This window comes from Ostrea edulis, chromosome 3 (assembly GCF_947568905.1).
Source record: "Ostrea edulis chromosome 3, xbOstEdul1.1, whole genome shotgun sequence".
Lineage (NCBI taxonomy): Eukaryota > Metazoa > Mollusca > Bivalvia > Ostreida > Ostreidae > Ostrea > Ostrea edulis.
In genome coordinates this window covers 22,832,630-22,855,750 of record NC_079166.1, presented here as the reverse complement: position 1 = coordinate 22,855,750, position 23,121 = coordinate 22,832,630, and the positions used below count along the sequence as shown (strand labels likewise).

Below are 23,121 nucleotides of genomic sequence, written 5' to 3'. Positions count from 1 at the left end.
AATTTCCCCCACGAGTACGAGTAACCGGGCCGCGTTTGTTTTCTTCAGTGGGCAGCGAAAGAGGGGTCTACCGTCTCCGAGTCTCTTCACGCGATGACACATGACTAGGACAATATTTGTCGTTTACTATGTTTTAGCACTGATATAAAGATTTTCTAGGATATAGAGAATCCCGAAAATGTGTCGTCATTATGCCCTACACTTAGCGACACAATGCAGGAGACGCCGTGCAGTTTGCAATGCAATGTGCATTGTCCTTATTTTGATTGTGTACGTATTGCACCTCAGGAACCGGTAGTTTTGTCTGCAATAATAATAGTAGGGTCTATAGTATACCACCCCATTATGTTCCCTACTATTATTACTACAGACAAAATGACTGGTTCTTGTCATAGGCGCCTCTTTCAAAGATATTGCACTATTGTAAACAATGGAGGAAATTCGAAAGATATAACTACATGTATTTTTCACCAATTTATTTTGTCCCTTTTTACGTTTTTCATTTTCATGTTTTAGGAATCTTAGCTAAATGTTTCATTACCACATAATACTAATTTATCCACGTTTTAAAAATATCTTGTCCCACTGATTCAATTTTGAATCGCCTATATGGTTCCTGTGACTGCATATGCTTTTCTATAACTTTCTACTGAAATATTTAGTTCTTGATAATTTCTTCTGTGATATAGCTGTGGAAAAATTGTTTAATTCTGGGACATAAAAATTGATGTATCTCTTGCCAAACGTGCCAATTACATGACATCTGTCATCTTTTTCATAACTCCTGTGGAAAACCGGGTTAGAATAGGTCCTCAGTACCCCTTGCTTGTCGTAAGAGTTGACTAAATGGGTCCTTCAGACAAGTTCGCAAAAACAGGTGTCACAGCAGGTGTGGCACGTTAAAGCTCAAAGGCCGTAAGCACCAAGCATAGGCCTTTAAATACTGCAGCCCTTTACCGGCAATGGTGATGCATGTCTCCATATGAGTGAAAAATTATTGAGAGGGGCATTAAACAATATACAATTAATCTTCAAGGAGTAGGAGTAATTATTGCTCTTAGAGATATATGAAATAAAACAAATCGTGTAATAAGAATTTATGACATTTATTTTTTTTGCATCCAAAATGAATGCATGTACACATTTTTTATTGTTTTAGAGGAGGAAAGTATCGATTGGGTTAAGACTGATCTGTACAAAAGTGGCTTTTCTGTTGGACACATTTCAAAATACAATGGTAAGCATATTGAGTTTCTATAATTGATAATAGATAGTAAATGATTAAAATATACCATTCTGATTTATTTTAACACTGGGTACATGCATGGGTTTTTAGTGAATGATATAATAAATTATATATTTATTCTAGAGTGATACAAAATGCAATCAAAACATGACCTATAATAATCTATTTATTGATTATATTATGGATATCATGAACTATTTAGTATTCTTATAATAAATTACCTAGATTTAGAAAGAAGTATAGAAATATGGGTTGCATTAAAATGCACTCTAAATCCAGTGGAGATGTAGGCTTAATTAGACTAGAGTTCTAAGGGTTTAATGGTCCACTGATTTGTTTATTTTATCTACTTTAAATCCCTGTTGAACTAGAAAGGTTTTCAAATATTTGAAACGATGTCACGATGGGTTTTTTTGTGTGTGCCTTTTAACTTCCTTGTAAACATGGTAAAATGACTTGTCATATACTGTAAGGGTCGACCTGTGATCATTTACATTTTGATTAATCATATACTGTCGATTTGAAACAAATAGCAGAAGAAATATGAATTAGCATCTCAAATTACATTAGGAACATCCTGAGGTATAGATATGTGCATGTAACCATCCCAAAATCATTGTGTCCATGACTGTTCAAAATCTGCCTTTAAAAAATTCCATGTGCAATCTTTGAAATATTGGATCAGATAACTGATGCTATCACAGTCATATGAAATTATGAACTGTTTTAATTTTTTCTTGTTATAATTAGAATTCAAAGAAATTTTATCTGTTTTTAAAGATTTTCTTTTCATGAATTAAATGGATTCATTTAAAAAAAAGAAGGCACATTTCATTTCTTATTTGCTATACTATTTCTTGAAGCTTATTATTGTTTACATATTATGTTGGATAAACATAGTAAAGGAAAGTAGAAAGATTTCAGCAACATTTGAATAAAAACTGTAGGAGTAGATAAAAATGTTTAAAAAAGATCTTCCATAATTTGTGATTGGTTTTTATCCAACAAGTTGTTTGTTTTTATTTTTTGTCCTTGTGAAGGCTTCAGGATAGAAAACACATGTACAATATCCAGCAGCAGTCAATCGGGCTGCTCACCCATAGCCCAGTTGGTAAAGGGCGATAACTCCTATGCTGGAATTCCTCTACTGTGTGTCTATTATACAAAGATTCCCCTAATATCAACTAACAGTTTATACGTACCATATTCGTCCTATTGAGCACCCCGGGTGCTTAGAAAATTGGAGGGATGGTGGTTATTTAGTACTCTATGCTGAAATATTCCCATTAAATATACACATAAATTTTATTTCATTTCTTCTAACACTAATAATTAATCCATTCTTGTCTACATTAAAATATACAGTAGTAGCTATTACTTTCAATTTCACTTGAAACCGTTTGTGTCATAGACTAATACCACGTACGATTTACTAAACTTTCGGTTTCACTTTCGCAGCACAACTATGGCCGAGTATGAATATAATTTAGGAGATTTCATGTATAATCTGGGATCCATTCCAGGGAGAAACTCTTAAAAAATAGAAATCAACAATCCTATGCATAAATATGCGATTGCTGTTGTAAAGGACGGTGCAGTAGTTGGACACGTGCCTCGAAAAATAAGTAAAGTTGTAGCATTCTTTTTAACAACATTGGGGGGGGGGGGGGGGGGGGGGGCGGCTTTGAAATGCATTGTAAATGGAAACTATCACTACTCCTAAGATACCGGTATTGGTGAACTAGAGATACCATGTATTATGAAATTCAGTGCGGAACCAAGAGATTGCTAGAAAGATTAAAAACAAAAACTCTGTTATCAGAAAGGTGAGTAGTACTGTATTTCGGGGGGGGGGGGGGGGGGGGGGGCTTAATTTTTGAGAGTTGAAAAAAGGCCCTGGGTTTTTTTTAGGGGTGGTAGGGGCACTCAATAGGTCAAATATTTATAAATAAACTGTTTTTCTATACTGTTGACATTAAAAATTTGTCATTTTAACACATTTTTCTCATATTTTATTACTCTGCTTTATGAAAATGTGTGGTTTTTTGATGTTGACCTATACTTCTAAAAGGTGGCAACACATACATTTGCTTTGGTTATTAATAAAATCAAACTATACCGAGTGGAAATTAATACAGTGTTTCCACTTTCAACCATTAATATTGATAAGTCGCATAAGGGTAGAGCTACCTTGAATCTGCATAAATGGTATTAAACATGCAGTATGCAGGTATACATTCCACTGATTTCTTGTTCCGTGTTCAGGTTGTGATTGCTGACTTTATGTTTTCCTAGTGTGTGTTTTACATAAAATCTTGTCTAAAGTATGCGTGTACTTGCAGAAAAATTAATTTAAAAAAAAAACCGTTTTATAATAGTTAACAAACACACACATGTACATAGCCGGACCTCCAAAAATGGAAAATGCAGATGCTTGGATATGTTTTGGTAGATGATTGAAATGGAATTCACAAATAAAATGTTGATAAATTAAAAAAAATTATTGGCTAAGAAAAAGTGACAATGTTGAAAGTACTAAGGGCACAAACAGCATCTGTGTACATGTGTGTGTACAAATGTATATTGTCCTCCTAAGAGGGGTAACATATATACATGTAAAATAAAATGGAGAATATGACATGGAGACAAAGACAAAAAGGACTTTAAATCGTGTGTGTTTTGGGGGATTGTAGCCAAAACTCTTGCATATCATTGCAACATTACTGTGTTAAAACCTGTGGTATGCATTATGTACAAGTATGTGTTTGATTTGTAAAATTTTGTCTCTAGGAGGAACAATCCTGCACATCATTTGTGGAAACGGAAGAGTTAGAGGCAGAACAGGTAGGGAACATAATTTTTTATCTAAGATTATACCTCACCATCACATTGCAACGGTCTCTATGAAATAAATCAGAAGTGACAATTGGGGATCAATGACAAGTCTACCTAAAGTAGAAAATGTATATACATGTATATATGCATATACAGTATAAACTGTCTAAACCGGCTATGTGTGGTTCCAAAGAAATTGGCCGGTTTACACAAGAGTCCGGATTGCAGAATGTTGACAAGTATGAGAGTTATTTCCCTTGTATTCACTGTCTATGTCAACGGATCTATTGACTGCTAACGTTTTATTGTATCGTAAAATAATCTAAAATGCAAAACATATACTGTAATTCTATATATGAATGTTTAATTTTTTATATAGATATACATTCTAATTTAAACAGATATTCACTCAGACATACAAAACTAGTTCATTTCTTGAAAAAAGAGTCCAGTGTTGTTTGATTTGATTTTGTTTTTGATAAAATTATTTTGTTTTCCCTAAGAGATTTCAAATCTTGTATCAGGATGAGGTAGCCATGTCGTGTTCTTTTGCAAAATTTTCAATCTTTAATAAACAGTTTAAAACCTCGGAATAATTCGCGCACTTCTCTTCTTTCGGTAAATTATTGATTTCGTCTAGATCATCGTCATCACTAAGTTTGTCCTGTTTATGCTCCTCTAGAATTTGTCTTTCCCAGTTTTCCTCGTAGATGTCTTCAATGGGAATATCACTTTCACATGTCTCAATTTGTGAGACTGAAGCTGCTAGATCTGTAATACCGAGTGATCTACTAGACATGGCGAGTTGAGCTAACGGTATATCGTCAGTGTCCGACTCGTCAGAGAGTTCCGAGGGGTCCACAAGGGGAAACCCAGCCTTTGAAAAGCATGACTGAATTGTTGAACATTTTGTTTCATTCCAAGACTTTGAAATCCAGTGAGCTGAATCTAACAATGAAATTTTCTTTACAAGTTCAGATGCGCATGAAGAGTTTTCGATGCCTGTCAAAAGTCGGCGCATAAGGTACTTTCTGTAGCGAGCTTTCATGGCGCGGATAATCCCGAGATCTAAGGGTTGCAATTTTGAGGTTGTGTTGGCATGGAAAAATGGAAGCTTGACATTAGTTAATTTCAAATTACGGTGCACAGTTGCATTATCCAGGAACATAATTATTTTTCGTTTCGCCATAATTGAAAACAGTATACCCCCAAAACCAGGTTTTATTTTAAACTGATTACGATTCACCGCCAGTTTCACACTTTTACTTACCTGAGATTCCCCTCAAGACACCCCTTGTGCATACCGCGTGCGATCGACCGTGACAAGAAGTCGCACCGACGGGTACATGTAAGAGGTCATCATGGAGCGGCTGGTTTAAACAGGATAATTAGAGTTAATTACGAGCAATTGGGTCCTCTTGCACACAGAATGCGATTGACCGTGACAATTAGAGTGGTGTATTATCCAGTGGCCGGTTTACATAGGATAATTAAAGTTAATTGATAGCAGTTGGGACTGTGTAAGCCGTCCGATATACAGAATATGCAGTATCCGGAGTACAGGGAATTATTGATAAAGGATTTGTTAAAGAAATGTTAGGGACTATATTTTATGGCCGGAATTGACAGAGCGCCGGAGTACTCAGAGGCCGGTTTGGACAAATTATACTGTATATTATAAGCATGTATGTTTTGGAAAATGAAAAATATGGCATTGAAAAAATAGGTTGATGATATTAAGAAAGTGGTCTGTAATTGTATGTGTGCAAGTGTATATTGTCCTCCTAAGTGGGGTAACATATATACATACAAAATAAAATGAGGTCCTCCTAAGAGGGGTAACATATAAGATAAAGTGGAGAATATGACACAGAGACAAAAACTAAAATAACTTTTGATTAAATCTTGTATGTTTTAGGAGATTGTAGCCAAGGCTCTTGCTTATCATTGTAACATTACTGTTTTAAAACCTGTATAATGCATTATGTACATGTATGTGTAAAATTTTGTTTCTAGGAGGAACAATCATGAACATCATTAGTTGAAATGGAAGAGTTAGAGGCAGAACAGGTAGGGAACATAATTTACATCTAAGGTTATATATCACATATCACCATTACATCACAGCAGACTGCTTGAAATGAAATATTTTAAAAATTAAAAAAATCAAGGAAAATAACCATATAAAGTTCAAAGACTAATTCCAGTTATTAGTCCCCTACCGGTTTATAAAACGAAAGTGGATTTTAGGTTTCCTCTCTGTCAATCAGTCTGTCCCATTGGTTTTCCAGATATTTTTGCATAATGCTTGCGAGAATTCATTGAAACTTGTAGTGCAGTAACTACATATTGAGTTCAAGTTTCATATCGTTTGATGCATAAGTGTGAAAGAAATTAATTTTTATATTGTTATGTCTTTGTATTGATCAAGATTGGGATGTGTTCCAATGGAAAGGCTGTAAAAGTAGGACATCTGAATAGATCGAGGCTGGGGTTGCGTAAATAATCTTTTAATTAATTCCACATTTCAAATTCATTAATCGCAAAAGGAAAATATCAATAACTAGTGATCCTAATTGTTCACGAACAATTAGAGGGCTTCCCACCTTCTACCGGTTTTTCAGTAGTGTTCAAATGCTAAACAATTTGATTTGGATAGAAAAGAAATTCAAATTTGCCGCCTTGAGTGTTGAAGTGTTGGAGATTGAGGCCTTGGTTTCGCACGATAGTACCGGTCAAATATTTGAAAAAAAGGGGTGTGGGTGTTGGATAGCCGGCACATATCGGGTAAAAGTGTAATAGGACTTGTGCAGGTGTTTGGGGGTGACTTTAGACCTGTTAGATATGATATTTGGAGGTGTAAAGAAAGCGGAAGTGACATTTTCAGAGATTACACATGTAGTGCTGACACTCTGCTCATGCATGCTGGGATTATGAGCCTCATGTTGAGAAGATGGTAGGAGTCTGTGCACTGGATTTTACCATGTGTGTTATGGATTGTGGAATTTGATATACAGTTTTTAATTGCTCATCCTATGTGTTCTAATTCACGGAGACAATGTCTTTCAGTCATTTCACCCAAGGAGGCATGCATATGGATTTAGGCTGTGAAAAAGAACCCCAAACAAAATGGCGGCTGGTGAATTAGATAAAGTTTCTGAGTGTAGGATCTGAACGGAGAATAGGAATACTGCATCCCATCTGACCCTGCAGGTAAGTGTTTATTTGTTTACAATGACAGTCGGGATGGAATGTCAAGGAGTTCAATTGTCAAGTAAAGTTGCATCATCATTATCATAAAAAAACAACAACTTCACTTAGTCTTTATGTTGATGCAGGCAGACATTAATGGAATCTGGTACATGTTTTTTCATGAATGCAAATGGAAATATTTGATTTACAAGACAGTCAAGAAATGGAGAAAATGGGTGTAGGTCAGATGTGTATGTGTAGATCAGATTAGCTAGAATCCTGTTGTTGGGCATGTGACCAGTCAAAATGGTGTAAACAGCTGATCTAACATACAGATCACTTGAAGGGTGGGGGATTTCTTCCTTTGGGACGATAGGCGTGATGTGTGGGTTTGCCTTGCTCGTGAAGACTGGCCCCTTGATGTGTGGCCTTGACCTTTGACCTTGACCCACTTTCAAGGTCAAACCTTGAAAACTCCATGAGAGGGAAAGATTGACCTTGACCTCATTTTGAAAGTCAGAGAGGTCACGGGGCTTCGCACAAGTGGTCCCGCGTCTCTATCTAGATCCGTGAAAAAGTTGTGGGTTCGAATGACAACGTCAGAGACTTTCGGGGCGAGAACCGTGCTTCAGGGTTCTCGGTTTCCCTGTGTCAACTTCTCTGTGCGAGAGTGTTTTATTGTGAATTCGTCGGGGAAGGTCTCGCGTCTCCACGACTTTCGGTCTAGTAGGAGTAGCGATAACAGGGTTTTCGATGCGAGTCGCCAACATTCGCAGTGTGGTCAAAGTTTTAGAGTTGTAATTCATGATATCGAGACCAATCGAGAATTCCTTGCTGACCCATGTGATATTTCGATGCTATCTGAAGAGGGAAAGAGAGTATAAAAAGTGCCATTTTCTCGCCATTCTGGATGATCTTTGACCCTTGACCTACTTTTCAAGGTCAAGGTCACACAACCCATTCCAGTGTGTTCCGTCTCTCTACGACGAATACTTTAGGAGTCGTCAATTTTTTAGGTAGAAATTGCAAAACATAAGGGGGCATTAACTCCTGTTGACGGTCAGCATGTGGTGAAAAACATTACGAAGAAGTTGTTTGCTGTCAAGAAACTGAGTAAAAGTGTGATCATGCATTTACAGAAATGTTTCAAATATGCATTTGCTAAAAATCAGGGAGATGCGAAAGGACTGGAGGAGAATTTACGGGCAATAGTTCCTCACCAGTTTGGTGACCATAGTTTGTGTGACTCGAAATTCTGTGGATTTAAGCGAAGTCCTGATCAGGCATACAGCCATAAGAGTTTACCATACAAAACAGCTCTAAAGGATGACGAGATGAGATTTAAACTTGATGAGATTTTCTCGACAGTCATCGCCAATTCGGAACAGTTTGCTGAATTAGGTTCAAGTCAACAATGCGAGCATGTGAATCGAGAGGTCACTCTTAGAGTTCCAAAGTCCCTACATTATGGGAATTCAGAGGCTCTTGATTTCAGAGTAGCTGCAACAACAGCTTTCATAAATGAGGGAAGAGAGTATATCACAAAGGTAACTATATGTTCAATCTTTTGTGTTGGACCATAATTATAGTCAAGTCCTCTGCTTTCTGTTCCTCCACAAAAAGTCAATTACTATTGGTCAGGAAAAAAATGCTTCAAAAATTGAGGCCATAAAATGGTAGTGCAAAAAGCATTTTTTTTTTTGTAAGTATGGCTAGGAAATCAGAAACAGGACTATGATTTTTCTTGTCTTACATAATTTAATTTTTCATTATTTTGTTGATGTTTGAGTTTTGTTATATTTTCTTTCATTACTGTGAAAGCATGTTGTTCATGAGTTTTGTTTTATTCTTGTTTTTAGCATTTTGAGACATCTTGGGAAATCATGTAAGTACACTTATTCAAATTTATTTTTTATCTCTTTAGCATGTTTGTAATTATAGATACAAATATTTCAGCAAAATTTTATTGCACCCAAGTCATAATGTAGATAAAACAACTGCATTATTTTATACTTATGTTTAATCTGTTATAGTATATCTTGTGTTTATTTGTACACATGTATAATTGAAGGTCAACCAAGATGCAGGAATTTCACCAGGGAAATTCACCAAAGCTTATGCTGATGATCAGATGAAGCGCCGCAAGCACTCACAAGAAAAGTCAAAGCTGCCCTCTACAAAGCGACGGCGCTTGATCCTGAAACAGGAACGTGTCATAACACAAGGAGCAAATGAAGTATTAGAGGGTGCATCATATCAGTCTGGTATATTTAGTCACAAATTACTTTTCAATTCATTTTTTGACATTTTTATATACAATGGATGAATGCCATTGGTTGAAATTTTCTGTGCAATCATGCTTGTCAGACAATATCAAAATAATCCCTTTTTTCTTTTAGATATAGCACTTGATTCAAATCTAGATGTGGAACAGTTGCCAGAGGCAGTGCCCAGTGGGAATTTTAAAGCTGTTTCAATCCCTGAGAATTCTACATTTGTCGCATTTGATTTGGAGACGACTGATCTAGGTTTGTTTGTTTGTTTGTTTGATTGTTTATAGCCGCCTGAGCAATTTTTCATCTATCTGGCGGCTGTCACCATTACCGGTGACAGGGCTGCAAATTTAGACCTATGCTTAGCACTTATGGCTTAGCAGTGAGGGTTCTATTACGTGCCGCACCTGCTGCGACACGGAACCTCGGTTTATGTGGTCTCATCCGAGGACCGGTCCCCACATCCCACACCGGGATTCAAACCCATGACATAAGGATCTGATCTTACGCTGCCACTCTAACCGCTGCGCCACACAGGGAAAAAAATAGTGCATTTTCTCTTGTATACAAGTTTGTTTTTCAAAATAAGAAATAATTCAGAGGATCAATTATTGCAAATCTAAATTTCTTTGCAGTTTGTGAGTTCATCTTGTTATTCGAGTTTGTCGTCAAAATAGCAATTTTATTTTTTTGGATTACAGTTCGAGGAGGAAGGATGCCTCATATTACCCAGATTGCTGCCAAGACCATTGGAACCAATGACAGCTTTTCTGCTTACGTCATTCCAAAAATGCCTATATCATCTGCAGCCCAAGATATCACAGGGATTGTGTACAACAACAGTGGCACAATGACTGTTCGTGGAAAACATGTGGAACCAAAGACCTTGAGTTCTGCTGTTACCAAGTTATGCGATTGGCTAGCCCAGTATCCGCATGTGTTTCTAGTTGCCCACAATGGAAAGACGTTTGATTACCCTGTGTTCCTGTCTGCATTGAGCAGTATCGGTAGTGTGGGCAGATTCATGGATTGTGTAATAGGACTCATCGATAGCTTGGCCGTCTTCAAGAAAAAATACCCCCGTTTATCATCTTACAAACAGGAAGAACTTGCTAAATCCCTTTTGAATGCTACGTATGGAGCACATGATGCTGAAGAGGATGTGAATATACTTGTGGACCTTGTTTCACACTCAAAGATGACCGAAAAGGAACTTTCTACTTTCAGTTTTCCACCAAGCGCAGTTTGCAACCAGCTAAAGTACAACAAGATGAAAGCATCCAACTTGCCTTCACTACATCCTCTTATTGGAAAAGGAGTTTTCAGGATCACTATAGCTGAAAAAATTGCAGGTTCAGGATTTAATATCTCTCATCTCAGAAAAAATTTTCAACGAGATGGGGAAGATGGGCTTTATAATACGTTTGTTTGTAAAAACAGTGATGGACAGCCCCGTGTTACAAATACAAAAAAAACACTAGAGGAAGTGATTCCCAAACTTGTTCAAGCTTTAAAGTGATTCTTAAAATTATGTATTTGTAGATTTGTTTAATAGTTGAACATGCCTCTTGGGAATTATTTCATGAATACTATGACACTTCAGAAATATTTATTTTTGCTCACACATCAAATTATCTAATTCACACAGAGAGTTGTGTCAAAGTCAATGTTCATACCAATTTTGATATGCATGTAGTTAATTTGAGATGTTTTTGCTGAGCTTGTATAATTCATGCAATATCAAGAATCATGATTATAATTTCATCATATGTTGTTATTATATTTATTATTATGTAATTATTATTTAATTGGTTGCAAATTGCACTCGGAGATAAGCTGAAAGTAGAGAGTTCTTTTCCGGTCATGTCAGGGTCAATCTTTGAAATAAAACTGCATGTACAGTATTTATTTATGGAATGCAAATATATTCATATTTACATGTGTAAACTACACAACTTGGTTATACAAGATGTTTTCTGCATTGAAGAAATCCATGAGATATTTTTTTTGGCCGTGGCTCCTGCAAAATTAATTCAAGGCCATTTTAATTGATAGATACAATTATGTGGTTTTTTTTAAGATTAATTACAGGGTTAAGGAAATATAAACATTATTGAACTATATCATCTCTATGTGGTTAAGACTTTAAAACCATAAATTTTACATAATTTTTTATTTTTTATTAAATCAAAAGCTCTAAATTGGCACCGTTATGTGATGAAGGTCAATTTAAATTTGTCAAGGTCATTGCTTTGAAGGAAACATTAGCCACAAGAAATTGCAATTAATCAATTATTAAGTTTAATTCATAAATATGTGTTAGGTTTTAGTTAAAAATGAGCAAAAATACATTTTTTATGCTTTTAGTAATGTCCGCAGAGGAAAAAAATAAGGGGGTAGGCTTATGGAAAACTGAATTTCTCTCTTTTCTGTGGATAAATTTTTCATTTTCTTACTTTTTTATCAAGTACAAATACTCATTGAATTTTTATACTCATTTAATTTGGTTTCCTTCAGTTAACAAAGATTTTTAAGGAAAAAAATATGACATGGCATTTTCAATCTGTATATGCTTTTTCTCGGTAGTATATCAATTTCAACCATTTTTACAGGATTTACTCTATTGTTTCAGTAAAATTGATGTATCAATTCAGTCTTTTATGGTTTCTAAGCTTTATCACAGTCACATTGATGTCTTTTTTCATTTTTAATTCTCATAATATAGATTTTTTACATGTACCATTTGCTTCTTTTCGTCTTTTAAGCCGCTGATCTATTATTTGATATATCTCAAATTCCTGTGGATGAAAACTCATGAAACTTTCACAATTGATGTACTTTGATATGTCATTTATGAAAAGAAACTTGATTTTTGAATCCTGCATACAGCTCATTATGCATGTAATACCTTAAAGTTCTTCGATTCTACTAATTGACCTGTAAAGGTTTCATCCTCCTATCATTTACGGTTAAAAAGTAGTAGCGATAACAATGATTTCTGCCAAAGGTCAAATAACTCCGTAAGGGGTCAAAGTTCCATGACGCAGGTTGAAATGTATTCGTTTCTCAAGAAGTGCAATATCATGAACTTTAAAGTTTTCAATAAGTCTGGAGACGAAAAAAAATGTTGACAGTAGGAAAATAATAAACAGAACAATAACAATAGGACTTTCCACAGAAAGGTGGAAAGCCTTAAAAATATGAATGAAATCTGTTAATCATACTAGTATTTTTCTGTACTCGGTGAGAGAGGTCTGAAAATTATACAGTTTTGAATAAGATTATTTAATTCCTTAAAAAAAAACTATATGAGACAACTGTATGAACTGTGAAAGATCAAACTATTATACTAATATTCAATACTGGTATTAAACATGGTAACATGTAGGAGTGCAACGATACGCTTGCCTCTTGATACGGCTTGGCAATACAATACGTATCACGATACTTTTAACATGCTACAAGTGTATCAATATGAATGATAACTAATGAACAATGACACTGGTTTTGGTATCATTTAATTGCACCTTACTGTTACAACTGCATGTCCAAAATGCTCCCGTATTTGGGATTAATGGTTCACAGGGTGAGAAATAATTCACTGGCACCACATTTTTCCATTTCCGGAAACCATCTTTATTTGGACAGGGTGTATTATGGTAACCATCGTCCATTTGTCTGTCCAGACCTTTTGGGCAAGATACATACTGAACCGTAACATCTAGGATTTTGCAACTTGGTACATTTGATCATAATGAGAGGAAGATGCCTAACATTTTTCAAGGTCAGAAATCAAAGGTTAAGGTCGTAGTATCACTAAGTAGGAAAACTTTGTGGGCAGGATACAGACCAAACCATAAACTCCAGGATATTGCAACTTAGTACATTCGATCACCATGATGAGAAGATGTCTATTGTTTTTCAAGGTCAAGTTCACAGTATCACTTAGTAGGAAAACCTTGTAGGCAGTATACAAACTGAACTGTTGGGGCTAAGACTGTCAAACTTGGTACACATACACCTTTTGCCAAGTGGAGAATGTCGATTGTTTCTCAAGATCAAAGGTCAAGATAGTAGTAGCAGGATAAAGACTGAACCATTGTAGGGCTGAAACGATTCAGGTACCTCACGGTTCGGTTCAATTTTCGATTCTTAGGCCACAATTCGATTATTTTCGATTCAATTCAATAGTTGTCAAAAACTCTAATAAACAATAAAAAATACACAACTTTCATGTTTTTATTTCATTTCCCCCCTGAAATTCATCGTTTTGAACAACGGAATATGGTCTTTATTATATCACTTGCTATAAAATATCCAAGAGCATTGGTAATTTATTTCTGTGAAACAAATTCTACATACTGCCGCAGTTCCGTTCTCTTTAAAACCAAAATGCTTCCATACAGGGGACCTTAGATTTGCCGGAATCACGATTCCAGAGTTAGCGTCCGCCATTTTTGTTGTATTAAATTGTAAGGTAAAAAACCAAATCCGTGTTGAATTCTTTATTTCCGGAAAAAAATGTAAACATGGACCGAATCGAAATTTGGAGATGTTGAACCGAAAATTGAACCGAATGCCGTGAATCGCGGTTGGAGTGAACCGCGATTAATTGTTTCAGCCCTAAACCATTGGAGCTGGTACCATCAAACTTGGTACACATACACCTTATGCCAAATGAAAATATTACATAGAGAGTACATGATTGATCTGTTTTTATGATGCAAAGAAAGTATGTCACACCCTGACATTGATTGTTGATACTACTTGAAACCATGTTCTACAAATCATAATGTAAGGAAACACCTTATATTAGCTTTTCACGGGCATATTATGAACCATTGGTGGTACTCTTGTTACAACATACATGTAATCTTAAAGCCAAATTGGACAGTTCAAATTAATCCAGATAGAGAATACCAAAATGCGGTATAGTGTAAAATATTTTTAATATTGTGAATCAAACCGTTGCATAATATTACAGTGACATACCGTGTCTTGGTTAATCGTTGCACCCTTTGTGACATGATACCAATGTATTTAGTCACAGTTCAAGGGAGGGGGGGGGTGTATTCTTCTGTTCATGAGTTGAAATCAATCTAGCCTTACATTTCCAGTACTATTCACCGCTACTATATCAAGTGACCAGCTAATGAATCGATCTTTGCATGTACTAATAACAAACTTTAATATTGTATGTGATAATTTAACTGGAGATATATTTATAAATAATTTATTGTGATTTATTATATCATTTCATAACGGTTGGTTGTTATAACTCAAGAAAATCTTATAAAGTAAATATCCATACAAGTGCATACGGTGTAGGAAATATACTTTTTCTTTTGTGTTTATCTCTGCTACCAAACATCAGAAATTTAATCCAATAACTCATGTTTTAGTACAAGGACATTCACTTGCAACATTCTGAAAAATAATTTTTAAACCAGGCATATATTTTTATATCAGAAATGAGTTGTCTTTAGCCTTCACTAATTTGTATACAAGAGTTTCCCAAGTGACGTATAATTTTCGTAACTTCTTTTTCTGAAGAGTTCCAAAATTTTCTAGTTCTGATATCCCATATTTACCTTTTAATAACATACATGTATAGATTATGTAATGTAGTTATATCAATTGAATTCAGATTTCGGGAAAGTCATCTTTTTGAAAGTGCTAAGCATATTGTACAGACACTTAGGTGTGATAAATGTAGTACATGTATATACTATTACAGGAAGAAAGACCTCTGGCAAAGACAAGAACAAAGGAGGGAGAACATTTCTGGAAATTTATGAAATCTTCAGTATGTTTGGACACAGGAGCTATGATACCCATCCATTCTGGTGGCCTCGGGATCGATTCTTGTGAATATAGAAAATTGGAAATTCAAATGTTGGTTAGTTTACACTTTAAAAGTGCTTACTGCTTAGTCCAATATCTTGATAAATCTAGTCTTTTGTGATTTTTCAGGCAAATTAAATCTCCAACACATGTATACATTTTTGATAAATTACCCCAAGGACCCTATATTTTTTCAAAAGCAATATACATCTGAAGAAAATAAAACCATTTTTGTTGGGTCACACAATGAATATAAATGACAGATGTAGTGCTTATATCATGGAATTTCTGTAAACAGATGATATTTTTTACACAGGTTTTAGCTCACCTGAGCCAAAAGCTCAAGTAAGCTTTTCTGATTAAAATTTGTCCGTTGTCTGTCGTCGTCGTAAACTTTTCACGTTTTCGACTTCTTCTCAAGAACCGCTGGCCAATTTCAACCAAATTTGTCACAAAGCATCCTTGGGTGAAGGACTTTCAAGTTTGTTCAAATTAAGGGCCATGTCCCGTTCAAAGGGAAGATAATCACAAAAATGCAAAAATAGGGTGGGGTCATTTAAAAATCTTCTTGTCAAGAACCACTGGACCAGAAAAGCTGAAATTTACATGAAAGCTTCCTGATATAGTGCAGATTCAAGTTTGTTCAAATCATGGCCCCGGGGGATTGGATGGGGCCACAATAGGGGATTAAAGTTTTACATACTGATATATAGGATAAATCTTTAAAATTCTTCTTCTCAAGAACTACTGAGCCAGAAAAGCTGAGATTTACATGAAAGCTATCTGACATAATGCAAATTCAAGATTGTTCAAATCATGGCCCCTGGGGTATGATGGGGTCGCAATTGGGGAGCAAAGTTTTACATGCAAATATATAGGAAAAATGTTTAAAATTGTTCTTCTCAAGAACCACTGGACCAGAAAAGCTTAGATTTACATGAAAGCTTCCTGACATAATGCAGATTCAAGTTTGTTCAAATCATGGCCCCTGGGGGTATGATGGGGCCACATTAGGGGATCAAAGTTTTACATGCGAACATATAAGGAAAATCTTCTTCTCAAGAACCACTGAGCCAGAAAAGCTGATATTTACATGAAAGCTCTCTGACATATATTTCAGATTTCAGTTTGTTAAAATCATGGCCCCCAGGGTAGGATGGGGTCACAAGGGGGATCAAAGTTTTACTTACAAATATATAGGGAAAATCTTTAAATATGAGCTAAGGTGACTCAGGTGAGTGATGTGGCCCTTGGGCCTCTTGTTTAAAGCCTTTCATAATTACCAAATTTAAAAATTGTTCTGAAACTGGAAGGTACAAACGAATCCATTATCATTTTGAATATTCATAACCTAGTATGTTCTGTTGACATGTTTTGTTTAGAATTTTGTTCAGAGAAATGTAGTTCAAATGATCACAAAATATACACTGTCATTGGTTTTGGTATACATATAAAAGGTAAATCCTGGTTTACCATGTTCATAATATATGTCATGCAATAGAACTAAGTGCTTTGTTGTTAAACTGTGTATTGTTATAGGATTTTCGTTTAGTGTTTATGACTATCTCATGTGAGCATTACTGCCTATGATATTTTCTCTTTAAATATAATTGTTTTGAAAATATGTTGATAAAGACCACTACAGTTTGATTCATATGTATATTATCTGAGTTCAGAATGTTCTCTTGTGTTTTGTCTTATTGAGATGATATATTGTGCTCTTTGACTTAATGATGCTGCTTTAAGGCATAATTGTTGGACCTATAGTGTATTCATTTTCAAATGTATTGAAATATAATTTTTGATAATAATGAGGCAATGCTATACTTGTTAGGGTAGTAATGCACCAGTAATTCAAATGTACATTGATGTCTTACCCGAATGTTTTTATTTGGTTACAATTTTGGTTTTTGATAAGAATTTTAGGTCATATAGGTAATCTCTGGTGACCTGTCTTCTGAGTAAATTCAGGTAACAATTGAACATTTTGTAAGAAAAACGTATGCATAGTCAGGTAGAGGAGGAAGGCCTTTACTAAAAATGTAGATGTCGTAATCCATGGGGTAGGGTTTCTGACTCTGGGGTAAGACCAAACTTGGTATACATAGTGCATATGTGTTAAAGGCATAGGATCTATCTTTTATCTCAAAAATGACATCACAATATTTTGCAAGAAGAACTCCAAAAAAACAAATTTGTAGTATTAATTATGAGTTATCTATAGCTGCAGCGCTTTGAAATTTAAGTCATTTTGACGTTTTAGCCCTATTTAAAGTTTTTGTCAGGAGGACAATATATTAAACTGGTACCCCGCTGATTGTTGGCTACACACAAACATAAGAGATGCGAAATCAACAGGGTACCAATTTAGGCAAATGAGAACAGGGAATTATTTTGTAATTACTATCGTTATCCAATGTGTTTGTAAACATTCTGAAGAACTTTGTGTGATTTTCTAGTTAATATGATCATAAATTTCGCCACCTTTTTGGAACATGCAACATTTCACCAATATCTTAGACCCTATGCCTTTAAGGTAATTCCACCCCTGTAGAATTATAGGCTCAATCTTATATTTGATTAATGATTATCTTAGTAACAAATAAAAATGATAAGATAAGTATGTTGCAGCATTGATAAAAAGATTTATCAATTAACACGCATATACCTGTTATTGATGTCAGAAAATTACAATTGTCATTAAATACATTTCATTAACACAAAAACTTGTTAAAACGATATAATGGTATTCATAACAATTTCATGAAACTGTTTCTTAAAAAAAAATATACAATATGTTTGTGAAAAGTAAAAGATATCTATGCATAAAAAATTGATAAATAATTTAATGAAAAAGGAGTTATTACCCTTGGATTCGGTATTTCGAAACTCATACGTGACTTTTGAAATATCTTATGGTTAACAAGATATTTTACAATAACTATTGAAAAAGACTTCAACAAAATTTATGTTCCCATCATGCATAAATCTTATCAAATCATTGACTTTGCGAAATCTTATGACATCACAGGAGAGTGGAACTACGTTACACAATTATAAAATATCTTTTTAGCTCACCTGAGCTGAAAGATCAAGTGAGCTTTTCTGATCGCTTTTTGTCCTTCGTCTGTCTGTCTGTCTGTTAAACATTTACATTTTCAACTTCTTCTCCAAAAACACTGGGCCAATTTTAACCAATGTTGGCACAAATCATCCTTGGGTGAAGGGGAATCAAAATTGTTCAAATGAGGGCCAACCCCCTTATCCAAGGGGAGATAATAGCAAATCAGTAAAAACACACTGAACATTTTTATAAAATCTTCTTCTCCAGAACCAGTAAGCCAATTTCATTCAAACTTAATGCAAATCATCCTTAGTTGAAGGGAATTCAAAATTGTTCAAATTAGGGGCCAGGTTTTTTTCAAAGGGGAGATAATCACAAAAGTGTAAAAATAGGGAGGGGTCATTTAAAAATATTCTTCTCATGAACCACTGTGCCAGTATAGTTCAAATTTACATGGAAACTTCCTGACATAATGCAGATTCAAGTTGTTCATAATCATGGCCCCCAGGGGTCGGGTGGGGCCACAATAGGGGGACCATATTTTATATGTGTTTATATAGGAAAAATCTTTTAAAATCTTCTTCTCAAGAACCATTGAGCCAGAAGAGTTCAACTTTACATGGAAGCTTCCTGACATAATGCAGATTCAAATTTGTTCATATCATGGCCGCTGGGGGTCGGGTGGGGCCACACTAGGGGAAACCACATTTTATATGTATTTATATAGGAAAAATCTTCTTCTCAAGAACCATTGAGCCAGAAGAGTTCAAATTTATATCGAAGTTTCCTGACATAGTTCAGATTTAAGTTTGAAGCTTTATGACATAGTTCAAATTAAAGTTTGTTGAAATCATGGCCCCCGGGCTGTCAGGTTTTGCCACAATAAGGGAAACCGTATTTCCTATGTGTAATTATATGATATCTCAGGTGAGCGATGTGGCTCATGGGCCTCTTGTTTAAAGGTTGATATTAACATGAAACTAAATTAATATGTGGTAGTCCTTAATAAAAATTGTAAAATACATGATTTCCTGGACAAGGGTTTAGTTTCCAGGATAAGGCCAAGATTATAGTAGCAACTATTGTCTTTATTGTGATATGGTAAATAACTAAATCCATGCTTATTAGAAGCAGAACAGGATATACCAACGTGGTGATTTACACAACCCCAGAGTTTTGACTGTACACAGGTCCAAAGTAGTCATATTATTTAATGTTGTATATATAACGTCTCCTTATTGGTGAAATATTCTCGAGAGGGACATTAAACAATACACAATCAATCATCTGGACTGTATAGGCACTTTCGGGGCATTTAAGTTTTATGAACACATCTTGTTTTATTCTGTTTTGTATGTTAGGATTTAATTTAGGTATGCAGAACAGGAATTTTTCTCAAGATTTCATAATCCTTGGGGCTAGTGATACTTTTAATTAATTCTCATGTACCCAATAAGGCCTGTGGGCCTTTTATTTCATGAAATGCATTAAATTCTGATTGATATGTCTTTTGTAATTTTTCATGAAATGGATGAAAATCCTGTATGTTTTATTAATATTTGACCAGCAACCATACTTGAAAATGATTTGTATGACATGCCAGTTTTTGTTGCAAAGTAACAATTATATAATGAATAAATTTCATGTTAAAGTTAACTTTTAAATTGTCTTTTATGTACTGTTTTGAAAGTAATTATTTTGTATAACAGTATTCGTGTACAGTGCAGATGATGGTTATTTAAATGAATGCAAATAACATGATCAAAGTTAATTAATATTGCTATGGATAATTTGTTGGACTCTGTAAAGATTATGAATTAGTCAAAATTGCTGCAGAAAAGCTGGTTGAATAGATAGAGAGATTTATCAGAGGCAAATGTTCTACAACTTTTTGTGGAAATTGAATGGATATGCATTGTCAGGTATAATTTCAGTGATAGCAAACTTGAATACTTAAATCGTATTCCAAGATAGGTTGTCCCAAAAAACAGTAGCCACACAAAGGTTATAGATGTTTGGAAAATTGACCGGTATTTCATCTGTGCTGGAAATCAATCGCATGCAGTTTTTGCATAATTGTAGTTTAAATGCCGTCTCTCTAAAGTCTTCAGCTGATTTGGAAAATACTGTCCACCTTCTGGTGGAATTGTATAAATTTATATGAATATACAATGTCTGCCCAAGGCCTACTGCGCATATAAAATATATTGTCTACCTTACGATGGAATTGTATAAAATTATATACAATGTCTGCCAAAGGATTACTACGGATATCTGAAAACTTAGGCAGACATCATAAATTGTATATCTTTCATTCTTGGTATATTATCTTTAATTGATTTGAAAATTACAAATAGGGTGATAGCTAAACAAAATGATCGAATGCATGATGAAAAATATTGAAGTTTAAACATGGACTATATATGTCTGCCTAAGTATGATTTTATGGATGTGCCTGCCTAATGCTGAAAGCAGATATATATATATATATATATATATATATAAAGTATCTTTTTTTGGAAGTAAAATACAGAAAAAAACTCTAAACACTTTGTTGAAATTTTTCGACCGTGTTACCAGTCTTCTTCACGAAAACACGGTCGAAATATTTTAACAAAGTGTTTAGAGTTTTCTCTCTCTCTCTCTTTCTATATATATATATATATATATATATATATATATATATAACTGACTCGGCCTAAATTGCAATAAAATCAGTAGCAAAGAAGTTTTCAACACTTCGTTCGTGTTCAGACCACAGGGACTTGTCACGAATTGACCCTCTCTATTCTATATTTACATTTATTTGTAAATATAGAATAGACGATGTCAAATTTCAAAAAGACAAATATTTCGTGACGAGTCCCTGTGTTCAGACGAAATATGCTTCTCTTGGATTTTCTTTGCAGTTTCTTGAAAGTCATTTCCCTAAAAATTTCTCGCAGCTCTACAATATTAAAGACACCTTTGGTACATTGTCAGGGGTACAAATATTTCTTCTTAATAAAATTTGTCTGATTTCTCTATTAATATACACTTGATTTCTTTTTAATTTCATACTCGATAAACAAAAGTACATCCGGTGTGAGCTTCGTTGGCGACATTTTCGGTGCAAGAGTTCCCATGATTGACAATTTTATAACGTGGCCTTTGCGACGCCTAATTTCTTACTGATTTTACCATAAAATAAACCCTCAGCATGTAATTTTAAAATCAACGTCATTGACAGTTTTAGTTGGTATTGATTTTCCCTTTTCGCATCGTGCTAAAAGATTATGTAATTGTAATGACACGCTAGTGTAAAGACATGTGTGACCATCTAAAATTATTTTTATTCCCACCCCTTTAAATATTGGTCCAATAGCAGTGATTGTTCTTTCCTCGATGCGTCATCATTGACAGATTTGTTTTGAAACCAACTATCCGAGACCTCGAATGAACTTGAGAAGCCGAGTCGTTCACACTGACTGTAAATTCACAGTAAGACTTACTGTACATAACATTCGCCTTTATGCATATGAGCTTCAAACAAGGAACAGTGTTGTGAACATATGATAGTAAATTAAACTTGCCAACATACCAAATATCGAAGGCCTACGTAAAACGACAAAAAAGTTATGGCTGGACAAAAATGCCCAAATAATTCTTATAATTGACCTTTACATAAAGGATCAAGGTCAAAGGTCATCAACAATGTACATGGCACACTGTCTTATTATGGTATACCCACATGTATATCAAATATCAAAGGCCTATGTCAATAGACAAAAAAGTTATGTCCCAGACAAACTTTGTATGAGAAACGGAAAAAGATGAATTCACACTAAAATAATATGTCCCCCTTTTGGAAAGGGGAGACATAATTAAATCAAACGCTTGTCAAAAGTATTGGATTCCATAAATCTTAACACTTCAACACAATAGCCACCTTCATTTTGAACAATAAATGACAAAAATAAACATCAGTAATACATTTCTTTCCTTTTCATCTGAGGTGTAACTTTGGAATTTAGTGACATCATGTATTGGAATAGGTGACCTACATACACAGGTATATTTGTTTTAAATTGGTGACACCTACTGAAATACGTGATATCACATATCTGCCTTTCTTACTACATTAAATAGTATTTACATTTCCAGTAGTTATTACCTTCTATCAGGTCCAGTCCAAAGACTATTTCTTTCTACGTCGTAGCTATTAATAGCTACCTAGGTATTTAAACCTACTTAAAGTAGCTACTTCTTAATGTAAAAATGCATGAAGGTAAACTTTAAAATTAATACAGATTTGTAAGACATTATAGACTTTTTATCACGTACTTTGATCGTAAGTTCGTAGAAAATGGAACTGGGTGCTGTTGTCGATGCAAATCAGGGTTGGGCGGTTAAAACCGCCCCCGGTTTTAACCAGTGGTTTTAACCGGTTTTAACCATCCCGGTCAATAATCCCTTAGTGGTCAATACTTGTCAATTGAGATTTAAACTGTCCACTTTCCTATTTTTGTATATTTTTTGCAAAGATAAATTAAGCCTTTTCATTATGATATATGGATTAATTGGTTATCAATAATTTTCATCAGATAATTAGATGTAATTTCATAAGTTCAATATATTTGGTTTGCTGAAACTGATCATAATATCTTTAGAACTATAAAAGAGGGTCA

General features: G+C 34.6%; 2 protein-coding genes and 1 long non-coding RNA gene across 5 annotated transcripts in view; 2 read left to right on the top strand and 1 right to left on the bottom strand.

Moving 5' to 3' along the window:
* Positions 1-23,121, bottom strand: part of LOC130052472 (ubiquinone biosynthesis protein COQ9, mitochondrial-like) — a 38,656-nt gene that overhangs the window by 12,510 nt on the left and 3,025 nt on the right. The window lies entirely within an intron of this gene.
* Positions 527-20,112, top strand: LOC130052473 (uncharacterized). Of its 3 annotated transcripts, none has more exons than XR_008800825.1 (5): positions 527-1,237; positions 4,037-4,090; positions 6,098-6,151; positions 7,151-7,294; positions 15,284-20,112. It is a non-coding gene; the product is annotated as an uncharacterized LOC130052473 (long non-coding RNA). The 3 variants fall into 3 exon arrangements; XR_008800827.1 differs by lacking the exon at positions 527-1,237 and adding an exon at positions 2,510-2,871; XR_008800826.1 differs by lacking the exon at positions 527-1,237 and adding an exon at positions 2,942-3,072.
* On the top strand, positions 7,355-12,453 carry LOC125656282 (uncharacterized). The gene is made up of 5 exons (XM_048886899.2): positions 7,355-8,820; positions 9,133-9,158; positions 9,345-9,537; positions 9,673-9,801; positions 10,248-12,453. Exons 3-5 carry the CDS (start codon positions 9,405-9,407, stop codon positions 11,063-11,065), a joined length of 1,080 nt encoding a protein of 359 aa, XP_048742856.2. The 5' UTR covers positions 7,355-8,820; positions 9,133-9,158; positions 9,345-9,404; the 3' UTR covers positions 11,066-12,453.